The 22,349-nt window shown below is 48.2% G+C and overlaps 2 protein-coding genes across 2 annotated transcripts in view; both read right to left on the bottom strand.

Moving 5' to 3' along the window:
* The window catches only part of slc9a7 (solute carrier family 9 member 7), a 110,714-nt gene extending 109,028 nt beyond the window's left edge, over window positions 1-1,686 (bottom strand). Inside the window, exon 1 of the mRNA XM_065009977.1 lies at window positions 1,616-1,686. Within this exon, the coding sequence (XP_064866049.1) occupies window positions 1,616-1,686 (71 nt within the window). The remainder of the gene's footprint in view (window positions 1-1,615) is intronic.
* A 4,840-nt stretch (window positions 1,687-6,526) lies between these two features.
* Window positions 6,527-22,349, bottom strand: part of LOC115126151 (mitochondrial import receptor subunit TOM70-like) — an 80,141-nt gene continuing 64,318 nt past the window's right edge. The window contains exons 7-12 of the mRNA XM_065009459.1: window positions 18,490-18,624; window positions 16,940-17,047; window positions 16,494-16,610; window positions 14,170-14,267; window positions 9,690-9,812; window positions 6,527-7,234 (exon numbers count right to left, since the gene is read on the bottom strand). Coding sequence (XP_064865531.1) covers window positions 7,081-7,234; window positions 9,690-9,812; window positions 14,170-14,267; window positions 16,494-16,610; window positions 16,940-17,047; window positions 18,490-18,624 — 735 coding nt within the window. The 3' untranslated portion in view covers window positions 6,527-7,080. The remainder of the gene's footprint in view (window positions 7,235-9,689; window positions 9,813-14,169; window positions 14,268-16,493; window positions 16,611-16,939; window positions 17,048-18,489; window positions 18,625-22,349) is intronic.

The raw sequence follows: 22,349 nt of genomic DNA, 5'->3' as shown, positions 1-22,349 counted from the left end.
AGCTAGCCCTATGGTATTTGTTTGAGACAATCTTGTATCTATACCAATTCAAGCTAGCCCTATGGTATTTTCAAATAAATGTTTAACAAATGAGCATAGTTCGATGCATAGGCATACTGGTTCAGTTCTAGGCAATCTTGTATCTATTGCAAACCAACCTAGTGGTATTTTCTAGTAGGGGTTCTAGTAAGGCTCCAAAGTGGCACAGCGGTCTAAGGCATTGCATCTCAGTGCTAGTGGCGTCACAACAGACCCTGGTTTGATCCCGGGCTGTAACACAACCAGCCATGATCGGCAGTCCCATAGGGCGGCGCACAATTGGCCGAGTGTCGTCCGGGTTAGGGGAGGGTTTGGCCAGGGTATGCCATCATTGAAACTCAGTCTGATATGAAATCCCACAGCTGCAGCCTCAGACTGATTCCTGTAAATAACAGAAGTTTGATTTTGAAAATGGATTTTATTGTAACTCGGGCTTCTCAAAAAAGAAGCGGTGGACATTCTGGTTATAACTGAATCTTGACTAAAGAAGTCTATGCTCTGATGGGTATGTGTTCTAATGTTTCTAGACCTGCTAGAGTTGGTAAAAGAGGAGGTGTGGTCATATACAGTTGAAGTCGGAAGTTTACATACACACTAGCCAAATACATTTAAACTCCGTTTTTCACAATTCCGGACATTTAATCCTAGTAAAAAATCCCTGTTTTAGGTCAGTTAGGATCACCACTTTATTTTTAAGAATGTGAAATGTCAGAATAATAGTTGAGAGAATTATATATTTCAGCTTTTATTTCTTTCATCTCATTCCCAGTGGGTCAGAAGTTTACATACACTCAATTAGTATTTGGTAACATTGCCTTAAATTGTCAAACGTTTCAGGTAGCCTTTACAAGCTTCCTACAATAAGTTGGGTGAATGTTGCCCCATTCCTTCTGACAGAGCTGGTGTAACTAAGTCCGATTGTAGGCCTCCTTGCTCGCACACGCTTTTACAGTTCTGCCCACAACTTTTATATGGGATTGAGGTCAGGGCTTTGTAATGGCCACTCCAATGCCTTGACTTTGTTGTCCTTATACTTTTGCCACAACTTTGGAAGTATGCTTGGGGTCATTGTCCATTTAGAAGACCCATTTGCGACCAAGCTTTAACTTCCTGACTGAAGTCTTGAGATGTTGCTTCAATATATCCACCTAATTTTCCTTCCTCGTGATGCCATCTATTTTGTAAAGTGCACCAGTCCCTCCTGCAGCAAAGCACCCCCACAACATGATGCTGACACCCCCGTGCTTCACGGTTGGGATGGTGCTCTTCGGCTTGCAAGCCTCTCCCTTTTTCCTCCAAACATAACAATGGTCATTATGACCAAACAGTTATATATTTGTTTCATCAGACCAGAGGACATTTCTCCAAAAAGTATGATCTTTGTCCCCATGTGCTGTTACAAACCATAGCCAGGCTTATTTTATGGTGGTTTTGGAGCAGTGGCTTCTTTCTTGCTGAGCGGCCTTTCAGGTTATGTCAATATAGGACTTGTTTTGCTGTGGATGTAGATACTTTTGTAACCGTTTCCTCCAGAATCTTCACAAGGTCCTTTGCTGTTGTTCTGCTCTTTTCGCACCAAAGTACGTTCATCTCTAGGAAACAGAACGCGTCTCCTTCCTCAGCGTTACGACGGCTGCAGGGTCCCATGGTGTTTATACTTGCATAATATTGTTTGTACAGATGAACGTGGTACCTTCAGGAGTTTGGAAATTGCTCCCAAGTATAAACCAGACTTGTGGAGGTCTACAATTTTTTTCTGAATTCTACAATTTTTTGGGTCTTGGCTGATTTCTTTTGATTTTCCCATGATGTCTGTAAACAATTGTTGGAAAAAGTACTTGTGTCATGCACAAAGTAGATGTCCTAACCGATTTGCCAAAACTATAGTTTGTTAACAAGAAATCTGTGGAGTGATTGAAAAACGAGTTTTAATGACTCCAACCTAAGTGTATGTAAAATTCTGACTTCAACTGTATATGTCCAATACAGTATATATTACTGTCTTATCTATACGGTTTTCTAATCACTTCACCCCTACCTATATGTACAATACAGTATATATTACTGTCTGTTATCTATCCTGTTTCCTAGTCACTTTACCCCTACCTACAGTGGGGAGAACAAGTATTTGATACACTGCCGATTTTGCAGGTTTTCCTACTTACAAAGCATGTAGAGGTCTGTAAGAGGACTGGCCACCCCACATAGCCTGGTTCCTCTCTAGGTTTCTTCATAGGTTTTGGCCTTTCTAGGGAGTTTTTCCTAGCCACCGTGCTTTTACACCTGCATTGTTTGCTGTTTGGGGTTTTAGGCTGGGTTTCTGTACAGCACTTTGAGATATCAGCTGACGTACGAAGGGCTATATAAATACATTTGATTTGATTTAATTGTTATCATAGGTACACTTCAACTGTGAGAGACGGAATCTAAAAATCCAGAAAATCACATTGTTTGATTTTTAAGTAATTAATTTGCATTTTATTGGTGGATCTTGTGATTATCCTGCAAGTTACAAGTCAACATAAAAATAATGACCATGTGATGTCTTGTTTGTAGATCATCGTTGCGGTCCCCTCTTGGTGGTTTAACTTGGTAGGCTCATCACAAGGATGGACAGTTGATGTCCGGTTGGTGATCGCCATTGCGGTCCCCCCCCCTCTGGTGGTTTACCTTGGTAGGCTCTCTGACAGCGGGGCGGTTCATCACAAGGATGGACAGTTGATGTCCGGTTGGTGATCGCCATTGCGGTCCCCCCCCTCTGGTGGTTTACCTTGGTAGGCTCTCTGACAGCGGGGCGGTTCATCACAAGGATGGACAGTTGATGTCCGGTTGGTGATTGCCATTGCGGTCCCCCCCCTCTGGTGGTTTACCTTGGTAGGCTCTCTGACAGCGGGGCGGTTCATCACAAGGATGGGTAGTGGGAGTCCGGATTTGGGATCGCCGTTCCGGACCCGTCGTCTGGTCGTCCAGACTGGAAGATCTGGGCAGTAACTTATGTTAACAGCTCACACACACACAAAATATATAATTACATGACAATGAGCACTAAGTGATGGATGTATAGGGACTTTGTTTATGGCTCTATCGCTTCGCAACCTTTGTATCAGAGTCTATAGACAAAGCCTGTGGGCTTGTTTCTTGATCAAGCGGGCCCTGGATATGGTCTCGAGTGAGAGTGGGAGAAATTTGAATTTGAGCGTTCCTGCTATGGGTGTTAATTCCTGCGGACCTGGTGTCCGGTAATTCCCTGTCTAGTCCTTGTGACTTATCTTTGACCCTTTTCTCAAATGTTTCTCGCTTTAGTTCTTCACGTAGTGGAACTTCTGGAGAACCTTGGTCTATGTTTTGATCATTCTTCAACACTTTGTTACCCTTGTGCTCTGACACTTTGTGTGGGTTGGGTGCAGGAACGTGGCAAACAGGTTGATTGTAGCGGTACAGTTACTTAGACCGCAGAGGTTATTGGAATCATGGTACAATCCGTTGTTGTGCGTCATCTCTCAACACCCCAATACCTGATAATGCACCCTCTAACTGGAGTGAGTGCTCCTGGTCAAACTTCAAAACCGAGTGGTCAGGGCTCTTAGCATTGTGAGCTTTTGATGTCTTGCGAGCTCTCTGAGTTGTAAGATGGGCAAGCCAACATGGGCAGCAGGGCCCAAGTAAGTACTGAAGGTTGGATACATGTTTGACAGAAACATTTGTCTGAATGGTAACAGCTCTTCCATTCCTGTTTCAGTGAGTAGGCCAAAGTAAGCTGAACAAAGCCTATGATAGTAAGCTTGTGGGTGTTCGTTCTGAGCTTGTTTGACCGTGTTAGCCAGTAAGCTATCATGTTTTTGAGTTGCAGAACCACTGAATTCTAATTTCAAAGCTGTGGCAAGTTTAGCGTAGTCATTTGTCAAGGTATTCTGCGCCAAGCGAGCGGAGAGGGTTGTTGGCCAAGAGGCACCATATTACTCAGTGCCGTATGGCCAAGAGGAGAAGACTGAGGGACACTCGAGGGAGTCTGAAACCTATCGTCTTTACTCATTTGAGTACAGGGCTCCGGTTTCATGGATGGGTAGTCACGCTGTAGAGCGTGACCATTCCGGACTTCCTCCAGATGGTACCTAAGGGTCCACTTGAGCGCTTAAGAGTACTGATTTTGGACACGTGAGTGTCGCACTTGCTCCTTTCGGTCTCAAACTTATCTGTCATGGTTTGCAGATAGAAGTCTTGAGTACGGAGCGAGAGATTCAGTGATGAGATTTCCTCCGCTTGCTTAGAAAGCAATATTTCCATCTTCATCACCCGAGTTCTCTCATTATTCATTTGATCAGCGACTTCAATGAGTTCTGCTGATTTGTCATCCAAATTAGTCATTGTGTTCATTAACTGATCGTCTTTGGTCTGTTGAGTAGAACCTCGTTACTTTGAGTAACGTTCAACAAAACTGCATGCATGCTATCAAGTTGAACTCTGTTTGGAGATAACTCGTCAGATTTGGCTAAAATGCTTGCTCGCTACCCTAACTTCCTTTCTTGGGGAACGATGTGCCAGGCCAGCTAGTTAACATCAGCCTTCTACATCTAGTTACATATTCAACTTCTATCCTCTCAGGCCAGGGGCACAACAATGTATGAATGAATGGTGGGATCAGCATTATAATCATTAGCCAGTACAGATAATTACTTAAAACCGCAAGTCAAAACCCCTATCTCCATCCATGGATAATTTAGGAAAAGGACCATTTTAGGTAGCTAGCTAGCCACCGGAGGACATCATAACGAGATGCAACAATTCAAGTTTTTCTGTCAGTGAGGTATGCTCTCAATGTCCTTTGACACGTTCTTTTGGTGCGCCAGGACTTTTCACAGTTGAGCTCAACACTAAACTGGCTAATTTGGTCTACTTTTTTTATCAAGGGAGGTCAAACAATCGCTGGCTTCCCTTGCCTTCAACGCAACAACGTCATACTCGTTTGGACCAGACAGCATCAAATACATGGCCTATACACAGAGACAGAGGGGTGCTGTTTCGCTCACTCGGATGCTTTCTCTGTTGAGATACATTCAGCCTCTTTCGAATTGAAGGAAAATTATATAACACAGAGGCAAAATAAATGATTTTTTTTATTTTTTATTGGTCAATTTTTTGGGGAAGCCTGGCTTCCCTTGGCAACCATGAATACACACCACTGGGTGTGAATACTCTCTGTAGGCACTGTATGATGGCATACCTGCCCCCTGCAAAGTAAAAGTTGACTGAGCCTGAAAAAAATATTAAAATAATTGTCCCTTCTGACATTTTCGGAATCTTTACAGTTGGGAAAACAACCACATAAAAATAGAAGCGGTACATTTTGAGAATTGCTGAATTAAAGCTGTCATTTTAGGTCTAAATGTTCAGTCTAGCCTTTCCAAAATGGCCAGATAGTTTCAGAAACAGTATTTTCAGCACGAGCATTGCATTAACATATACTTAGAAAGAGAAATCTCACATGCTGTACAGTATATATAAAAAGGAAAAAACAGGCAATCCCCTGAAATAAACAACACTTTAGGACCCCAACTTCGCCTGGACTCTCTTATCCCACACATTGTCATATCAGCTGCAGCATTACACCAAACACAGACATCCCATCATTACACACACACACACACACACACACACACACACACACACACACACACACACACACACACACACACACACACACACACATTTGACTAACATTTTAATCCTGCATTTAAATTTGCCATTCAATGATAATGTTACGCCTCGAGGATATGGAGTTGTCTGGACAGAAATATTTGTTCGAGAACAAGAAGAATAGAAACATATATAGTAGCAAATTAACAGTCCATTAGAACTCCACTTACAGGTCTGTGTGGAGGCATCATAATATGTCCAAATATGGATAAGTCGGCAATAGAATGGAGAAATCTATTGAGTGAATCTCCCTTTGATTGTAGAAGATTTAATTATTTCTGGATGGATACCTGGCCATTCACATGTTCCTGATAGAGAAAACAAGACATTCTGAATGGTACAGGAGGGCCAATAGTGGTCACGGTCCGGCTTAAACTAAATATCAGGAGACGGGGGTGTGTGGGTCAAGTGCCCTGAAGGAGAGGGATGTGAGGGTCAAGTGCCCTGAAGGAGAGGGATGTGAGGGTCAAGTGCCCTGAAGGAGAGGATGTGAGGGTCAAGTGCCTGAAGGGTGTGTGGGTTAAGTGCCCTTGAAGGAGTGCCCTGAAGGAGAGGGATGTGAGGGTTAAGTGCAAGTGCCCTGAAGGAGAGGGATGTGAGGGTTAAGTGCCCTGAAGGAGAGGGATGTGAGGGTTAAGTGCCCTGAAGGAGAGGGATGTGAGGGTTAAGTGCCCTGAAGGAGAGGGATGTGAGGCCCTGAAGGAGAGGGATTAAGTGCCCTGAAGGAGAGGGATGCCCTGAAGGAGAGGGATGTAAAGTGCCCTGAAGGAGAGAGAGGGATGCCTGAAGGGTTAAGTGCCCTGAAGGAGAGGGATGTGAGGGTTAAGTGCCCTGAAGGAGAGGGATGTGAGGGTTAAGTGCCCTGAAGGAGAGGGATGTGAAGGTCAAGTGCCCTGAAGGAGAGGGATGTGAGGGTTAAGTGCCCTGAAGGAGAGGGATGTGAGGGTTAAGACCACCCTATTTACCAGCGGATTGGGGTTCTAGCCCTGGTTTGAATTTCAATTCAACGTGACATAAACATGATAATAATGTATGGTCAGACAGGATTGCAAAATTCCAGTTACTTTCCTAACCTTCCCTCCCTGGTTTCCCAGAAATCCTGGTTGGCATGTTCATGGATTTCCTGCTAATTTCCCCGTAATTCCTGGATTTCAGAAAAAAACTGGGAATTTTGGGAAAGTTACCGTAATTTTGCAACCCTAGTCACATATGTTTCTTTCATCTTTAACCACCGGTAGTTCTCAGGTCTTGTACAAAACTAAATGACTCAAACATCTGCAGTTATAATTTGATCAGGCGGCTCAGCAGTGGAAAGACTTGGGTAGGGTGGGTCATGTGACAGGAGAGTTACAGCGTGGGTGGCTTCAGTCCGTACTTCCTGGCTACCTCAGTCTGGGCATAGGCTGCATCACACAGTGAGTAGAGGTGGGCCATCTCCATCTCTGACTTGGCCAGGTTGATGGCCTTGTTGAACATGTCTATAGCTTTTTCCAGGTTTCCCCTGAAATGAGAGGGAAGTTTATTTAACTGTCAGTAAACATTGACAAAAAAAAGTAATTAAATTGTTTCCAGCAGCAGTTCCAGTCACCAACGCTCTGGATAAAATGAAAACATCCTAACCAGCTCTGCTACGGTGAGTAAAATGATCTGTGAGGTGTTCTCTCATTTGTGTCTGGAAGTAGCTAGCAAGCTATCCAACGTTAGTCAGTTAGGGTGCTTGACTACAGCTGTGAGGTCATAAAGCTTGGATCAACCCTACTCTTCGGCCAGAGGGTCTAGTGTGGGCGCTCTGAATGCTCCGAGAGCAAAATTCCCTGAATTTATGAACGGACAATCTGACAACACTCTATATTTACGAACACCCAGAGCGCACTAGTTTTTACATGTGTCTTATGTATTTTATGACATTACATTTTATGTAGGTGTCTGGATATGTTCTGGATGGCCGTGACCTACCCAATATGTTCTGGATGGCCGTGACCTACCCAATATGTTCTGGATGGCCGTGACCTACCCAATATGTTCTGGATGGCCGTGACCTACCCAATATGTTCTGGATGGCCGTGACCTACCCAATATGTTCTGGATGCCCCTGACCTACCCAATATGTTCTGGATGGCCGTGACCTACCCAATATGTTCTGGATGGCCGTGACCCAATATGTTCTGGACCCAATATGTTCTGGATGGTTCTGGATGGCCGTGACTCCCCTAATATGACCTACCCAATATGTTCTGGATGGCCGTGACCTACCCAATATGTTCTGGATGGCCGTGACCTACCCAATATGTTCTGGATGGCCGTGACCTACCCAATATGTTCTGGATGCCCCTGACCTACCCAATATGTTCTGGATGCCCGTGACCTACCCAATATGTTCTGGATGGCCGTGACCTACCCAATATGTTCTGGATGGCCCGTGACCTGACCCAATATGTTCTGGATGGCCGTGACCTACCCAATATGTTCTGGTGACCTACCCAATATGTTCTGGATGACCTACCCAATATGTACTGGATGCCCGTGACCTACCCAATATGTTCTGGATGGCCGTGACCTACCCAATATGTTCTGGATGGCCGTGACCTACCCAATATGTTCTGGATGCCCGTGACCTATGTTCTGGATGGCCGTGACCTACCCAATATGTTCTGGATGGCCGTGACCTACCCAATATGTTCTGGATGGCCGTGACCACCCAATATGTTCTGGATGGCGTGACCTACCCAATATGTTCTGGATGGCCGTGACCTACCCAATATGTTCTGGATGGCCGTGACCTGACCCAATATGTTCTGGATGGCCGTGACCTACCCAATATGTTCTGGATGGCCGTGACCTACCCAATATGTTCTGGATGGCCGTGACCTACCCAATATGTTCTGGATGGCCGTGACCTACCCAATATGTTCTGGATGGCCGTGACCTACCCAATATGTTCTGGATGGCCGTGACCTACCCAATATGTTCTGGATGGCCGTGACCTACCCAATATGTTCTGGATGGCCGTGACCTACCCAATATGTTCTGGATGGCCGTGACCTACCCAATATGTTGGGGCGGCAGGGTAGCCTAGTGGTTAGAGCGTTGGACTAGTAACCGAAAGGTTGCAAGTTCAAATCCCCGAGCTGACAAGGTACAAATCTGTCGTTCTGCCCCTGAACAGGCAGTTAACCCACTGGCCGTCATTGAAAATAAGAATTTGTTCTTAACTGACTTGCCTAGTAAAATAAAGGTTAAAAAAAATAAAAAATAAAAATGTTCTGGATGGCCGTGACCTTAACTGATCCAATATATTCCAGATGCCCCTGACCCTGTCCCATAATTCATCTCTGTATTATTATTATTATGTATGGTAATAATTTGTTAAATACAACTGGGCTACAGAAAAGCCAAGAGTCTTCATTTCAAAACTGCATAAATACAACTGGGCTACAGAAAAGCCAAGAGTCTTCATTTCAAAACTGCATAAATACAACTGAGTCTCTTCATTTCAAAACTGCATAAATACAACTGGGCTACAGAAAAGCCAAGAGTCTTCATTTCAAAACTGCATAAATACAACTGGGCTACAGAAAAGCCAAGAGTCTTCATTTCAAAACTGCATAAATACAACTGGGCTACAGAAAAGCCAAGAGTCTTCATTTCAAAACTGCATAAATACAACTGGGCTACAGAAAAGCCAAGAGTCTTCATTTCAAAACTGCATAAATACAAAAAATATATAAAGCAAAGCGAACCTTAAATGCCTGTGAAGCCTTATACATTTTAAATGTATATACCTCTGTGTATAAAGTTAGTATTTTTTTGTACACTGGGTTGGAAAGTAGGACTATTTTTTGATATATTTGTTGTTAATGTAAAAACATTTCTAAATGTACCAATATGTTATTTAACGACTTCTTAACTAAACTAAAGTTATTACCGGGAAATATTTGAAACAGTATTGAACTAACCTCTGAACCTCAATAGTGCCCATGGTTTCATAGGCAAAGTCACATTTGTTGTCGATCTCAATGGCCTTGCTGATGAGGTCCAGGCCCAGGTCCAAGTCCTGCTTCCACTGGAGCTGCAACAACCTGACACACACACACACACACACACACACACACACACACACACACACACACACACACAGGAATTAGCAAAGCATTACTCCTGATCTGCAGGCCACTTCCCCTCACAACCTCATCACACCAGGGGCCTCATTTATAACTATTGCGTAAATCTAACACTACATATCTGCGTGCACAAAACTGTGCGTACGCATGGTCTACAGTTTCCGGGAGGATAAGACAATCCTCATGTCAAGTTAAATTTTTATAAATGCCAACTTTTGCGTGAAAACGGGCACACGCATGTTTTGCGGCATTATTACACAAAGTTAATCAAATTAGGCACCTAGGATGCCTCTCAGGGACGCCCCTCCCATCCACCTCATCTCGGGGACGCCTCTCCCATCCACCTCATCTCAGGGACGCCCTCCCATCCACCTCATCTCAGGGACGCCTCCCATCCACTTCATCTCAGGGACGCCCCTCCCATCCACTTCATCTCAGAGACCAGGGACGCCCCTCCCATCCACTCATCTCAGAGACCAGGACGCCCTCCCATCCACCTCATCTCGGGACCATCTCAGGGACGCCCTCCCATCCACCTCATCTCGGGGACCAGGGACGCCCCTCCCATCCACCTCATCTCAGGGACGCCCCTCCCATCCACCTCATCTCAGGGACGCCCCTCCCATCCACCTCATCTCGGGGACGCCCCTCCCATCCACCTCATCTCAGGGACGCCCCTCCCATCCACCTCATCTCGGGGACCAGGGACGCCCCTCCCATCCACCTCATCTCAGGGACGCCCCTCCCATCCACCTCATCTCGGGACGCCCCATCCCCATCCACGCCCTCCCATCCACCTCATCTCGGGGACGCCCCTCCCATCCACCTCATCTCGGGGACCAGGGACGCCCCTCCCATCCACCTCATCTCGGGGACGCCCCTCTCATCCACCTCATCTCATCTCGGGGACGCCCTCCCATCCACCTCATCTCGGGGACGCCCCTCCCATCCACCTCATCTCGGGGACCAGGGACGCCCCTCCCATCCACTTCATCTCGGGACCAGGGACGCCCCTCCCATCCACTTCATCTCAGAGACCAGGGACGCCCCTCCCATCCACTTCATCTCAGAGACCAGGGACGCCCCTCCCATCCACTTCATCTCGGAGACCAGGGACGCCCCTCCCATCCACTTCATCTCGGAGACCAGGGACGCCCCTCCCATCCACTTCATCTCGGGGACCAGGGACGCCCCTCCCATCCACCTCATCTCGGGGACGCCCCTCCCATCCACCTCATCTCAGAGACCAGTGACGCCCCTCCCATCCACTTCATCTCAGAGACCAGGGACGCCCCTCCCATCCACCTCATCTCGGGGACGCCCCTCCCATCCACTTCATCTCAGAGACCAGTGACGCCCCTCCCATCCACCTCATCTCGGGGACGCCCCTCCCATCCACCTCATCTCGGGGACGCCCCTCCCATCCACCTCATCTCGGGGACGCCCCTCCCATCCACCTCATCTCGGGGACGCCCCTCCCATCCACCTCATCTCGGGGACGCCCCTCCCATCCACCTCATCTCGGGACGCCCCTCCCATCCACCTCATCTCGGGACGCCCCCCATCCACCTCATCTCGGGACGCCTCCCATCCACTTCATCTCAGACGATCCACCTCATCTCGGGGACGCCCCTCCCATCCACCTCATCTCGGGGACGCCCCTCCCATCCACTTCATCTCAGAGACCAGGGACGCCTCTCCCATCCACTTCATCTCAGGGACGCCCCTCCCATCCACCTCATCTCAGGGACGCCCCTCCCATCCACTTCATCTCAGGGACGCCCCTCCCATCCACCTCATCTCAGGGACGCCCCTCCCATCCACTTCATCTCAGAGACCAGGGACGCCCCTTCATCTCAGAGACCAGGGACGCCCCTTCATCTCAGACTAACTCACCCCTTGTGGACGTATGTTGTAGTGTTGTCACCCCTTGTGGACGTATGTTGTAGTGTTGTCAGACTAACTCACCCCTTGTGGATGTATGTTGTAGTGTTGTCAGACTAACTCACCCCTTGTGGACATTTGTTGTAGTGTTGTCAGACTAACTCACCCCTTGTGGACGTATGTTGTAGTGTTGTCAGACTAACTCACCCCTTGTGGACGTATGTTGTAGTGTTGTCAGACTAACTCACCCCTTGTGGACGTATGTTGTAGTGTTGTCAGACTAACTCACCCCTTGTGGACGTATGTTGTAGTGTTGTCAGACTAACTCACCCCTTGTGGACGTATGTTGTAGTGTTGTCCCCCTTGTGGACGTATGTTGTAGTGTTGTCTGACTAACTCACCCCTTGTGGACGTATGTTGTAGTGTTGTCACCCCTTGTGGACGTATGTTGTAGTGTTGTCAGACTAACTCACCCCTTGTGGACATATGTTGTAGTGTTGTCAGACTAACTCACCCCTTGTGGACATATGTTGTAGTGTTGTCAGACTAACTCACCCCTTGTGGACGTATGTTGTAGTGTTGTCAGACTAACTCACCCCTTGTGGACGTATGTTGTAGTGTTGTCACCCCTTGTGGACGTATGTTGTAGTGTTGTCCCCCTTGTGGACGTATGTTGTAGTGTTGTCAGACTAACTCACCCCTTGTGGATGTATGTTGTAGTGTTGTCAGACTAACTCACCCCTTGTGGACGTATGTTGTAGTGTTGTCAGACTAACTCACCCCTTGTGGACGTATGTTGTAGTGTTGTCAGACTAACTCACCCCTTGTGGACGTATGTTGTAGTGTTGTCAGACTAACTCACCCCTTGTGGACATATGTTGTAGCGTTGTCCCCCTTGTGGACGTATGTTGTAGTGTTGTCAGACTAACTCACCCCTTGTGGACGTATGTTGTAGTGTTGTCAGACTAACTCACCCCTTGTGGACATATGTTGTAGTTTTGTCACCCCTTGTGGACGTATGTTGTAGTGTTGTCAGACTAACTCACCCCTTGTGGACGTATGTTGTAGTGTTGTCAGACTAACTCACCCCTTGTGGACGTATGTTGTAGTGTTGTCAGACTAACTCACCCCTTGTGGACGTATGTTGTAGTGTTGTCAGACTAACTCACCCCTTGTGGACGTATGTTGTAGTGTTGTCAGACTAACTCACCCCTTGTGGACATATGTTGTAGTGTTGTCAGACTAACTCACCCCTTGTGGACGTATGTTGTAGTGTTGTCAGACTAACTCACCCTTGTGGACGTATGTTGTAGTGTTGTCAGACTAACTCACCCCTTGTGGACATATGTTGTAGTGTTGTCAGACTAACTCACCCCTTGTGGACGTATGTTGTAGTGTTGTCAGACTAACTCACCCCTTGTGGACGTATGTTGTAGTGTTGTCAGACTAACTCACCCCTTGTGGACGTATGTTGTAGTGTTGTCAGACTAACTCACCCCTTGTGGACGTATGTTGTAGTGTTGTCACCCCTTGTGGACGTATGTTGTAGTGTTGTCAGACTAACTCACCCCTTGTGGACATATGTTGTAGTTTTGTCACCCCTTGTGGACGTATGTTGTAGTGTTGTCAGACTAACTCACCCCTTGTGGACGTATGTTGTCAGACTAACTCACCCCTTGTGGACATATGTCAGACTAACTCACCCCTTGTGGACGTATGTTGTAGTGTTGTCACCCCTTGTGGACGTATGTTGTCAGACTAACTCACCCCTTGTGGACGTATGTTGTATTGTTGTCAGACTAACTCACCCCTTGTGGACGTATGTTGTAGTGTTGTCAGACTAACTCACCCCTTGTGGATGTATGTTGTAGTGTCAGACTAACTCACCCCTTGTGGACGTATGTTGTAGTGTTGTCAGACTAACTCACCCCTTGTGGACGTATGTTGTAGTGTTGTCAGACTAACTCACCCCTTGTGGACGTATGTTGTAGTGTTGTCAGACTAACTCACCCCTTGTGGACGTATGTTGTAGTGTTGTCAGACTAACTCACCCCTTGTGGACGTATGTTGTAGCGTTGTCAGACTAACTCACCCCTTGTGGATGTATGTTGTAGTGTCAGACTAACTCACCCCTTGTGGACGTATGTTGTAGTGTTGTCCCCCTTGTGGACGTATGTTGTAGCGTTGTCAGACTAACTCACCCCTTGTGGACGTATGTTGTAGCGTTGTCAGACTAACTCACCCCTTGTGGACGTATGTTGTAGTGTTGTCAGACTAACTCACCCCTTGTGGACGTATGTTGTAGCGTTGTCAGACTAACTCACCCCTTGTGGACGTATGTTGTAGTGTTGTCAGACTAACTCACCCCTTGTGGACGTATGTTGTCAGACTAACTCACCCCTTGTGGACGTATGTTGTCAGACTAACTCACCCCTTGTGGACGTATGTTGTAGCGTTGTCAGGCTCCAGGTCAATACACTTGTTGTACATCTGATCTGCCTTGCCAAACTGCTGCTGGTCAGTCAATGCCTGAACAACACAGAGACACAGGAGAAATGTTTCAGGATGATTCACACACTCAAGTACATTTTAGGACACATTTGACTTAATAAAACAAATCAAATTGTAAGAAGAGATTTGAAGTTCTGTTAAACAAAACGTTTTTCAAGCAGGTAAGATGTGATTTATTCCAGCCCTGAATGCGGATTGGCTGAATGCCGTGGTATATCACGGGTATGACAAAACATGTATTTTTACTGATCTAATTCAGTTGGTAACCAGTTTCTAAAAGCAATAAGGGTGCGTGTGATATATAGCCAATACACCACGGCTAAGGGATATATACAGGCACTCCTCGTTGCGTCGTGCATAAGAACAGCCCTTAGCCATGGTATACTGGCAGTATACCACACCACCTCAGAGAGACCGTGTTAATGACAGCGTACCTGACAGGTGAGACAATGTTAATGACAGAGTACACCCCTACCTGTGCATACAGAGCGTACCCCCTACCTGTGCATACAGAGCGTACCCCCTACCTGTGCATACAGAGCGTACCCCCTACCTGTGCATACAGAGCGTACCCCCTACCTGTGCATACAGAGCGTACCCCTACCTGTGCATCAGAGCGTACCCCCTACCTGTGCATACAGAGTACACCCCTACCTGTGCATACAGAGTAACCCTCACCTGTGCATACAGAGCGTTGCCCCGTTGTGCATACAAGCGCACCCCTGTGCATACAGAGCGTGTTGTACCTGTGCATACAGAGCGTAACTCCCTACCTGTGCATACAGAGCGTCAGACTACCTGTGCATCAGAGCGTACCTTGTGTGCATACAGAGCGTTGTACAGAGCGTACCCCCTCACCTGTGCATACAGAGCGTAGCCCTTGTACAGAGCTAACTCACCCCTTGTGGACGAGCGTCAGACTAACTCACCCCTTGTGCATACAGAGCGTAACCCCCTGTGCATACAGAGCGTACTGTACCTGTTGTCAGACTAACTCACCCCTTGTGGACATATGTTGTAGCGTGTCAGACTAACTCACCTGTGCATGTTGAGCGTCAGACTAACTCACCCTGTGGACATGTTGTACAGAGCTAACTCACCCTTGTGCATGTTGTAGTGAGCGTCAGACTAACTCCCCCTGTGCACAGATGTTGTAATTGCATACAGAGCTAACTCACCCTACCTGTGCATACAGAGCAGTTGTCATACAGAGCACATACAGAGCGTACCCCTACCTGTGCATACAGAAGTACACCCCTACCTGTGCATACAGAGCGTAGCCATACAGAGTCACCCCTACCTGTGCATACAGAGCGTACCTACCTGTGCATACAGAGCGTCCCCCTACCTGTGCATACAGAGCGTCACCCCTACCTGTGCATACAGAGTACACCCTACCTGTGCATACAGAGCGTAACTCCCTACCTGTGCATACAGAGCGTTGTCCCCTACCTGTGCATACAGAGCGTCAATACCTTGTTGTACATCAGAGCTGCCTTGCCAACCTGTGCATACAGAGCGTCAATGCCTGTAACACAGAGACACAGGAGAAATGTTTCAGGATGAGTACACCACTCAAGTACATTTTAGGATACAGAGCGTAATAAAACAACCTTGTGCAAGAGAGACACCCTACCTGTTTCAAGCATACAGAGCGATTTATTCCAGCCTGAATGCATTGGCTGAATGCCGTGATACCTGTGCATACAGAGAGTACACTGATCTACCTGTGGTAAACAGAGTTTCCTACCTGTGCATACAGAGCGTACACCCCTACCTGTGCATACAGAGCTGTGTGCATACAGAGCACATACCCCCTTACCTGTGCATACAGAGCAGTATACCACCAGAGCGTGACCGTACCTGTGCATACAGAGCAGCGTACCTGACCTGGTGAGACACCCCTATGTTAATACAGAGCGTACCCCCCTACCTGTGCATACAGAGCGCACCCTACCTGTGCATACAGAGCGTACCCCCTACCTGTGCATACAGAGCGTACCCCCTACCTGTGCATACAGAGCGTACCCCCCTACCTGTGCATACAGAGCGTACCCCCTACCTGTGCATACAGAGCGTACCCCCTACCTGTGCATACAGAGCGTACCCCCTACCTGTGCATACAGAGCGTACCCCCTACCTGTGCATACAGAGCGTACCCCCTACCTGTGCATACAGAGCGTACCCCCTACCTGTGCATACAGAGCGTACCCCCTACCTGTGCATACAGAGCGTACCCCCTACCTGAGCGTACAGAGCGTACCCCTCGGCACACTTAGGGAACCTCCTGATGATGTCCTCAAAGCCGTCCATGGCCGTCTGCACCTGGGACTGGCTGTTGCCAGTGTACGCCTGCCTGTACTGGACACACAGACTAGCAGGTTAACACACATTTAGAATGCTGCATACGGCACCAACCTTAGAGCGCTGACTAACTAACTTTCTCCCATTAACAGCATATTGGTGAGATCTAGTCTCAGCTGTATAAAGTGGATTAGACAGTCCATTCACAAGAGCACGTCTGTACTGCAGGCACAACCAGTAGGATGAACCTTTTAACATGAACACATCCCAAACCTACACCTACACTAGAGGACAGAGAAACTGATCAGATTCATGTTTATAACAGATATCCATTATATTAGGGAGCACTAAACCTACAGTCAGTACTCACCATGATCCATACTCACCAGGGCGAAGCCTTTCTGAGCCTGAGCCAGAGCAGAGTCAGGTCTGAGCAGGATGCACTCATCAAAGTCTTGGACAGCCTCCTCTACCTGGTCCAGAAGGATCTTCAACTGAAAGGGAAACACTTCAGTCTGTTAGTGTAAACCAATGATGTGACTAAATGCATCTTACTGTTTACTTGCAAGTTAGCCCCAACGGGCATCCTATTCACCCCATTCCACCACCTTCCGGAGACACCTGAAACCCCACCTCTTTAAGGAATACCTAGGATAGGATAAAGTAATCCTTCTCACCCCCTTAAAAGATTTAGATGCACTATTGTAAAGTGGCTGTTCCACTGGATGTCATAAGGTGAATGCACCAATTTGTAAGTCGCTCTGGATAAGAGCGTCTGCTAAATGACTTATATGTAAATGTAAATTCCTAATTTAGAGGCCTATGAGCGCTGGTCAAAAGTAGTGCACTAAATAGGGAATAGGGTGCCATTTGGGCAGGGCCAAAGGGATAGTGAGGGATAGTGATAGAGACCAGCCCTATGGGTAGTGAGGGATAGTGATAGAGACAGCCCTATGGGTAGTGAGGGATAGTGATAGAGACAGCCCTATGGGTAGTGAGGGATAGTGATAGAGACAGCCCTATGGGTAGTGAGGGATAGTGATAGAGACAGCCCTATGGGTAGTGAGGGATAGTGATAGAGACAGCCCTATGGGTAGTGAGGGATAGTGATAGAGACAGCCCTATGGATAGTGAGGGATAGTGATAGAGACAGCCCTATGGATAGTGAGGGATAGTGAGGGGTAGTGAGGGATAGTGATAGAGACAGCCCTATGGGTAGTGAGGGATAGTGATAGAGACAGCCCTATGGGTAGTGAGGGATAGTGATAGACAGCCCTATGGGTAGTGAGGGATAGTGATAGAGACCAGCCCTATGGGTAGTGAGGGATAGTGATAGAGACAGCCCTACGGGTAGTGAGGGATAGTGATAGAGACAGCCCTACGGGTAGTGAGGGATAGTGATAGAGACAGCCCTACGGGTAGTGAGGGATAGTGATAGAGACAGCCCTACGGGTAGTGAGGGTTAGTGATAGATACAGCCCTATGGGTAGTGAGGGATAGTGATAGAGACAGCCCTATGGGTAGTGAGGGATAGTGATAGAGACAGCCCTATGGGTAGTGAGGGATAGTGATAGAGACAGCCCTATGGGTAGTGAGGGATAGTGATAGAGACAGCCCTACGGGTAGTGAGGGATAGTGATAGAGACAGCCCTACGGGTAGTGAGGGATAGTGATAGAGACAGCCCTACGGGTAGTGAGGGATAGTGATAGAGACAGCCCTACGGGTAGTGAGGGATAGTGATAGAGACAGCCCTACGGGTAGTGAGGGATAGTGATAGAGACAGCCCTATGGGTAGTGAGGGATAGTGATAGAGACAGCCCTATGGGTAGTGAGGGATAGTGATAGAGACAGCCCTATGGGTAGTGAGGGATAGTGATAGAGACAGCCCTATGGGTAGTGAGGGATAGTGAGGGATAGTGATAGAGACAGCCCTACCTGTCCCCGGTGGTGGTAGACGTCTGCGTTGCGCGTGTCGATCTCAGCGGCCATGTTGAAGTCCTGTGTTGACATCATAGGCTGCTGCTGCTGCATGTACATACTGCCACGCTTGATCAGAGCATTGGCCCTCAGCTGCAGTACCAGGACAGAGACAGGACAGGGTTTCAGTCAGAGCATTGGCCCTCAGCTGCAGTACCAGGACAGAGACAGGACAAACACAGGGTTTCAGTCAGAGCATTGGCCCTCAGCTGCAGTACCAGGACAGAGACAGGACAGAGACAGGGTTTCAGTCAGAGCATTGGCCCTGAGCTGCAGTACCAGGACAGAGACAGGACAAACACAGGGTTTCAGTCAGAGCATTGGCCCTCAGCGGCAGTACCAGGACAGAGACAGGACAGAGACAGGGTTTCAGTCAGAGCATTGGCCCTCAGCTGCAGTACCAGGACAGAGACAGGACAAACACAGGGTTTCAGTCAGAGCATTGGCCCTCAGCTGCAGTACCAGGACAGAGACAGGACAGAGACAGGGTTTCAGTCAGAGCATTGGCCCTGAGCTGCAGTACCAGGACAGAGACAGGACAAACACAGGGTTTCAGTCAGAGCATTGGCCCTCAGCTGCAGTACCAGGACAGGACAAACACAGGGTTTCAGTCAGAGCATTGGCCCTCAGCTGCAGTACCAGGACAGAGACAGGACAAACACAGGGTTTCAGTCAGAGCATTGGCCCTCAGCTGCAGTACCAGGACAGAGACAGGACAAACACAGGGTTTCAGTCAGAGCATTGGCCCTCAGCTGCAGTACCAGGACAGAGACAGGACAGAGACAGGGTTTCAGTCAGAGCATTGGCCCTCAGCTGCAGTACCAGGACAGAGACAGGACAGAGACAGGGTTTCAGTCAGAGCATTGGCCCTCAGCTGCAGTACCAGGACAGAGACAGGACAGAGACAGGGTTTCAGTCAGAGCATTGGCCCTCAGCTGCAGTACCAGGACAGAGACAGGACAGAGACAGGGTTTCAGTCAGAGCATTGGCCCTCAGCGGCAGTACCAGGACAGAGACAGGACAGAGACAGGGTTTCAGTCAGAGCATTGGCCCTCAGCTGCAGTACCAGGACAGAGACAGGACAAACACAGGGTTTCAGTCAGAGCATTGGCCCTCAGCTGCAGTACCAGGACAGAGACAGGACAGAGACAGGGTTTCAGTCAGAGCATTGGCCCTCAGCTGCAGTACCAGGACAGAGACAGGACAAACACAGGGTTTCAGTCAGAGCATTGGCCCTCAGCTGCAGTACCAGGACAGAGACAGGACAAACACAGGGTTTCAGTCAGAGCATTGGCCCTCAGCTGCAGTACCAGGACAGGACAAACACAGGGTTTCAGTCAGAGCATTGGCCCTCAGCTGCAGTACCAGGACAGAGACAGGACAAACACAGGGTTTCAGTCAGAGCATTGGCCCTCAGCTGCAGTACCAGGACAGGACAAACACAGGGTTTCAGTCAGAGCATTGGCCCTCAGCTGCAGTACCAGGACAGAGACAGGACAAACACAGGGTTTCAGTCAGAGCATTGGCCCTCAGCTGCAGTACCAGGACAGAGACAGGACAGAGACAGGGTTTCAGTCAGAGCATTGGCCCTCAGCTGCAGTACCAGGACAGAGACAGGACAAACACAGGGTTTCAGTCAGAGCATTGGCCCTGAGCTGAGGTACCAGGACAAACACAGGGTTTCAGTCAGAGCATTGGCCCTCAGCTGCAGTACCAGGACAGAGACAGGACAAACACAGGGTTTCAGTCAGAGCATTGGCCCTGAGCTGCAGTACCAGGACAGAGACAGGACAAACACAGGGTTTCAGTCAGAGCATTGGCCCTCAGCTGCAGTACCAGGACAGAGACAGGACAAACACAGGGTTTCAGTCAGAGCATTGGCCCTCAGCTGCAGTACCAGGACAGAGACAGGACAAACACAGGGTTTCAGTCAGAGCATTGGCCCTCAGCTAGCAGGACTAAGAGAAAGAAGAGCTGCTTGCTATATTAACAATACAGCCACCTGGTCTGGGGCTGCACCATATGGGTAATAAATCTAATTAGAATGTATTACCAACTATTGCTAGTTGACTTGCAATACACATCAAAACAGTTAGGTGAAAAGGAATCCTAGAAATAGAATGACTGTATTAAGAAGCAAAGTCGAAAGTCGACTCATTCTTGTTTGGAACAATGTGTTGACAGCCATACCATCATACAAACTAATAGTGACTAACTGAGAGGAGGAGCTGAGCTGCTAATAGTGACTAACTGAGAGGAGGAGCTGAGCTGCTAATAGTGACAAACTGAGAGGAGGAGGAGCTGAGCTGCTAATAGTGACTAACCGAGAGGAGGAGCTGAGCTGCTAATAGTGACAAACTGAGAGGAGGAGGAGCTGAGCTGCTAATAGTGACTAACTGAGAGGAGGAGCTGAGCTGCTAATAGTGACTAACTGAGAGGAGGAGGAGCTGAGCTGCTAATAGTGACTAACTGGGAGGAGGAGCTGAGCTGCTAATAGTGACTAACTGAGAGGAGGAGGAGCTGAGCTGCTAATAGTGACTAACTGGGAGGAGGAGGAGCTGAGCTGCTAATAGTGACTAACTGGGAGGAGGAGCTGAGCTGCTAATAGTGACTAACTGAGAGGAGGAGCTGAGCTGCTAATAGTGACTAACTGAGAGGAGGAGGAGCTGCTAATAGTAACTAACCGAGAGGAGGAGGAGCTGAGCTGCTAATAGTGACTAACCGAGAGGAGGAGGAGCTGAGCTGCTAATAGTGACTAACCAAGAGGGAGGAGCTGAGCTGCTAATAGTGACTAACCGAGAGGGAGGAGGAGCTGAGCTGCTAATAGTGACTAACCGAGAGGGAGGAGGAGCTGAGCTGTTAATAGTGACTAACCGAGAGGGAGGAGGAGCTGAGCTGTTAATAGTGACTAACCGAGAGGAGGAGCTGAGCTGCTAATAGTGACTAACCGAGAGGAGGAGCTGAGCTGCTAATAGTGACTAACTGAGAGGAGGAGGAGCTGAGCTGCTAATAGTGACTAACTGAGAGGAGGAGGAGCTGAGCTGCTAATAGTGACAAACTGAGAGGAGGAGGAGCTGCTAATAGTGACTAACTGAGAGGAGGAGGAGCTGCTAATAGTAACTAACCGAGAGGAGGAGGAGCTGAGCTGCTAATAGTGACTAACCGAGAGGAGGAGGAGCTGAGCTGCTAATAGTGACTAACTGAGAGGAGGAGGAGCTGAGCTGCTAATAGTGACTAACCGAGAGGGAGGAGGAGCTGAGATGCTAATAGTGACTAACTGAGAGGTGGAGGAGCTGAGATGCTAATAGTGACTAACCGAGAGGAGGAGGAGCTGCTAATAGTAACTAACCGAGAGGAGGAGGAGCTGAGCTGCTAATAGTGACTAACCAAGAGGGAGGAGCTGAGCTGCTAATAGTGACTAACCGAGAGGGAGGAGGAGCTGAGCTGCTAATAGTGACTAACCGAGAGGGAGGAGGAGCTGAGCTGTTAATAGTGACTAACCGAGAGGGAGGAGGAGCTGAGCTGCTCATAGTGACTAACCGAGAGGGAGGAGGAGCTGAGCTGCTAATAGTGACTAACCGAGAGGGAGGAGGAGCTGCTAATAGTGACTAACCGAGAGGGAGGAGCTGAGCTGCTAATAGTGACTAACCGAGAGGAGGAGAAGAGCTGCTAATAGTGACTAACCAAGAGGGAGGAGCTGAGCTGCTAATAGTGACTAACCGAGAGGGAGGAGGAGCTGAGCTGTTAATAGTAACTAACCGAGAGGAGGAGGAGCTGAGCTGCTAATAGTGACTAACCGAGAGGAGGAGGAGCTGAGC

The sequence above is a fragment of the Oncorhynchus nerka genome, linkage group LG25 (assembly GCF_034236695.1).
Source record: "Oncorhynchus nerka isolate Pitt River linkage group LG25, Oner_Uvic_2.0, whole genome shotgun sequence".
NCBI classification, from domain to species: Eukaryota; Metazoa; Chordata; class Actinopteri; order Salmoniformes; family Salmonidae; genus Oncorhynchus; species Oncorhynchus nerka.
The sequence above is the reverse complement of the archived record's forward strand: the minus strand, read 5'-3'. Positions and strand labels throughout refer to the sequence as shown.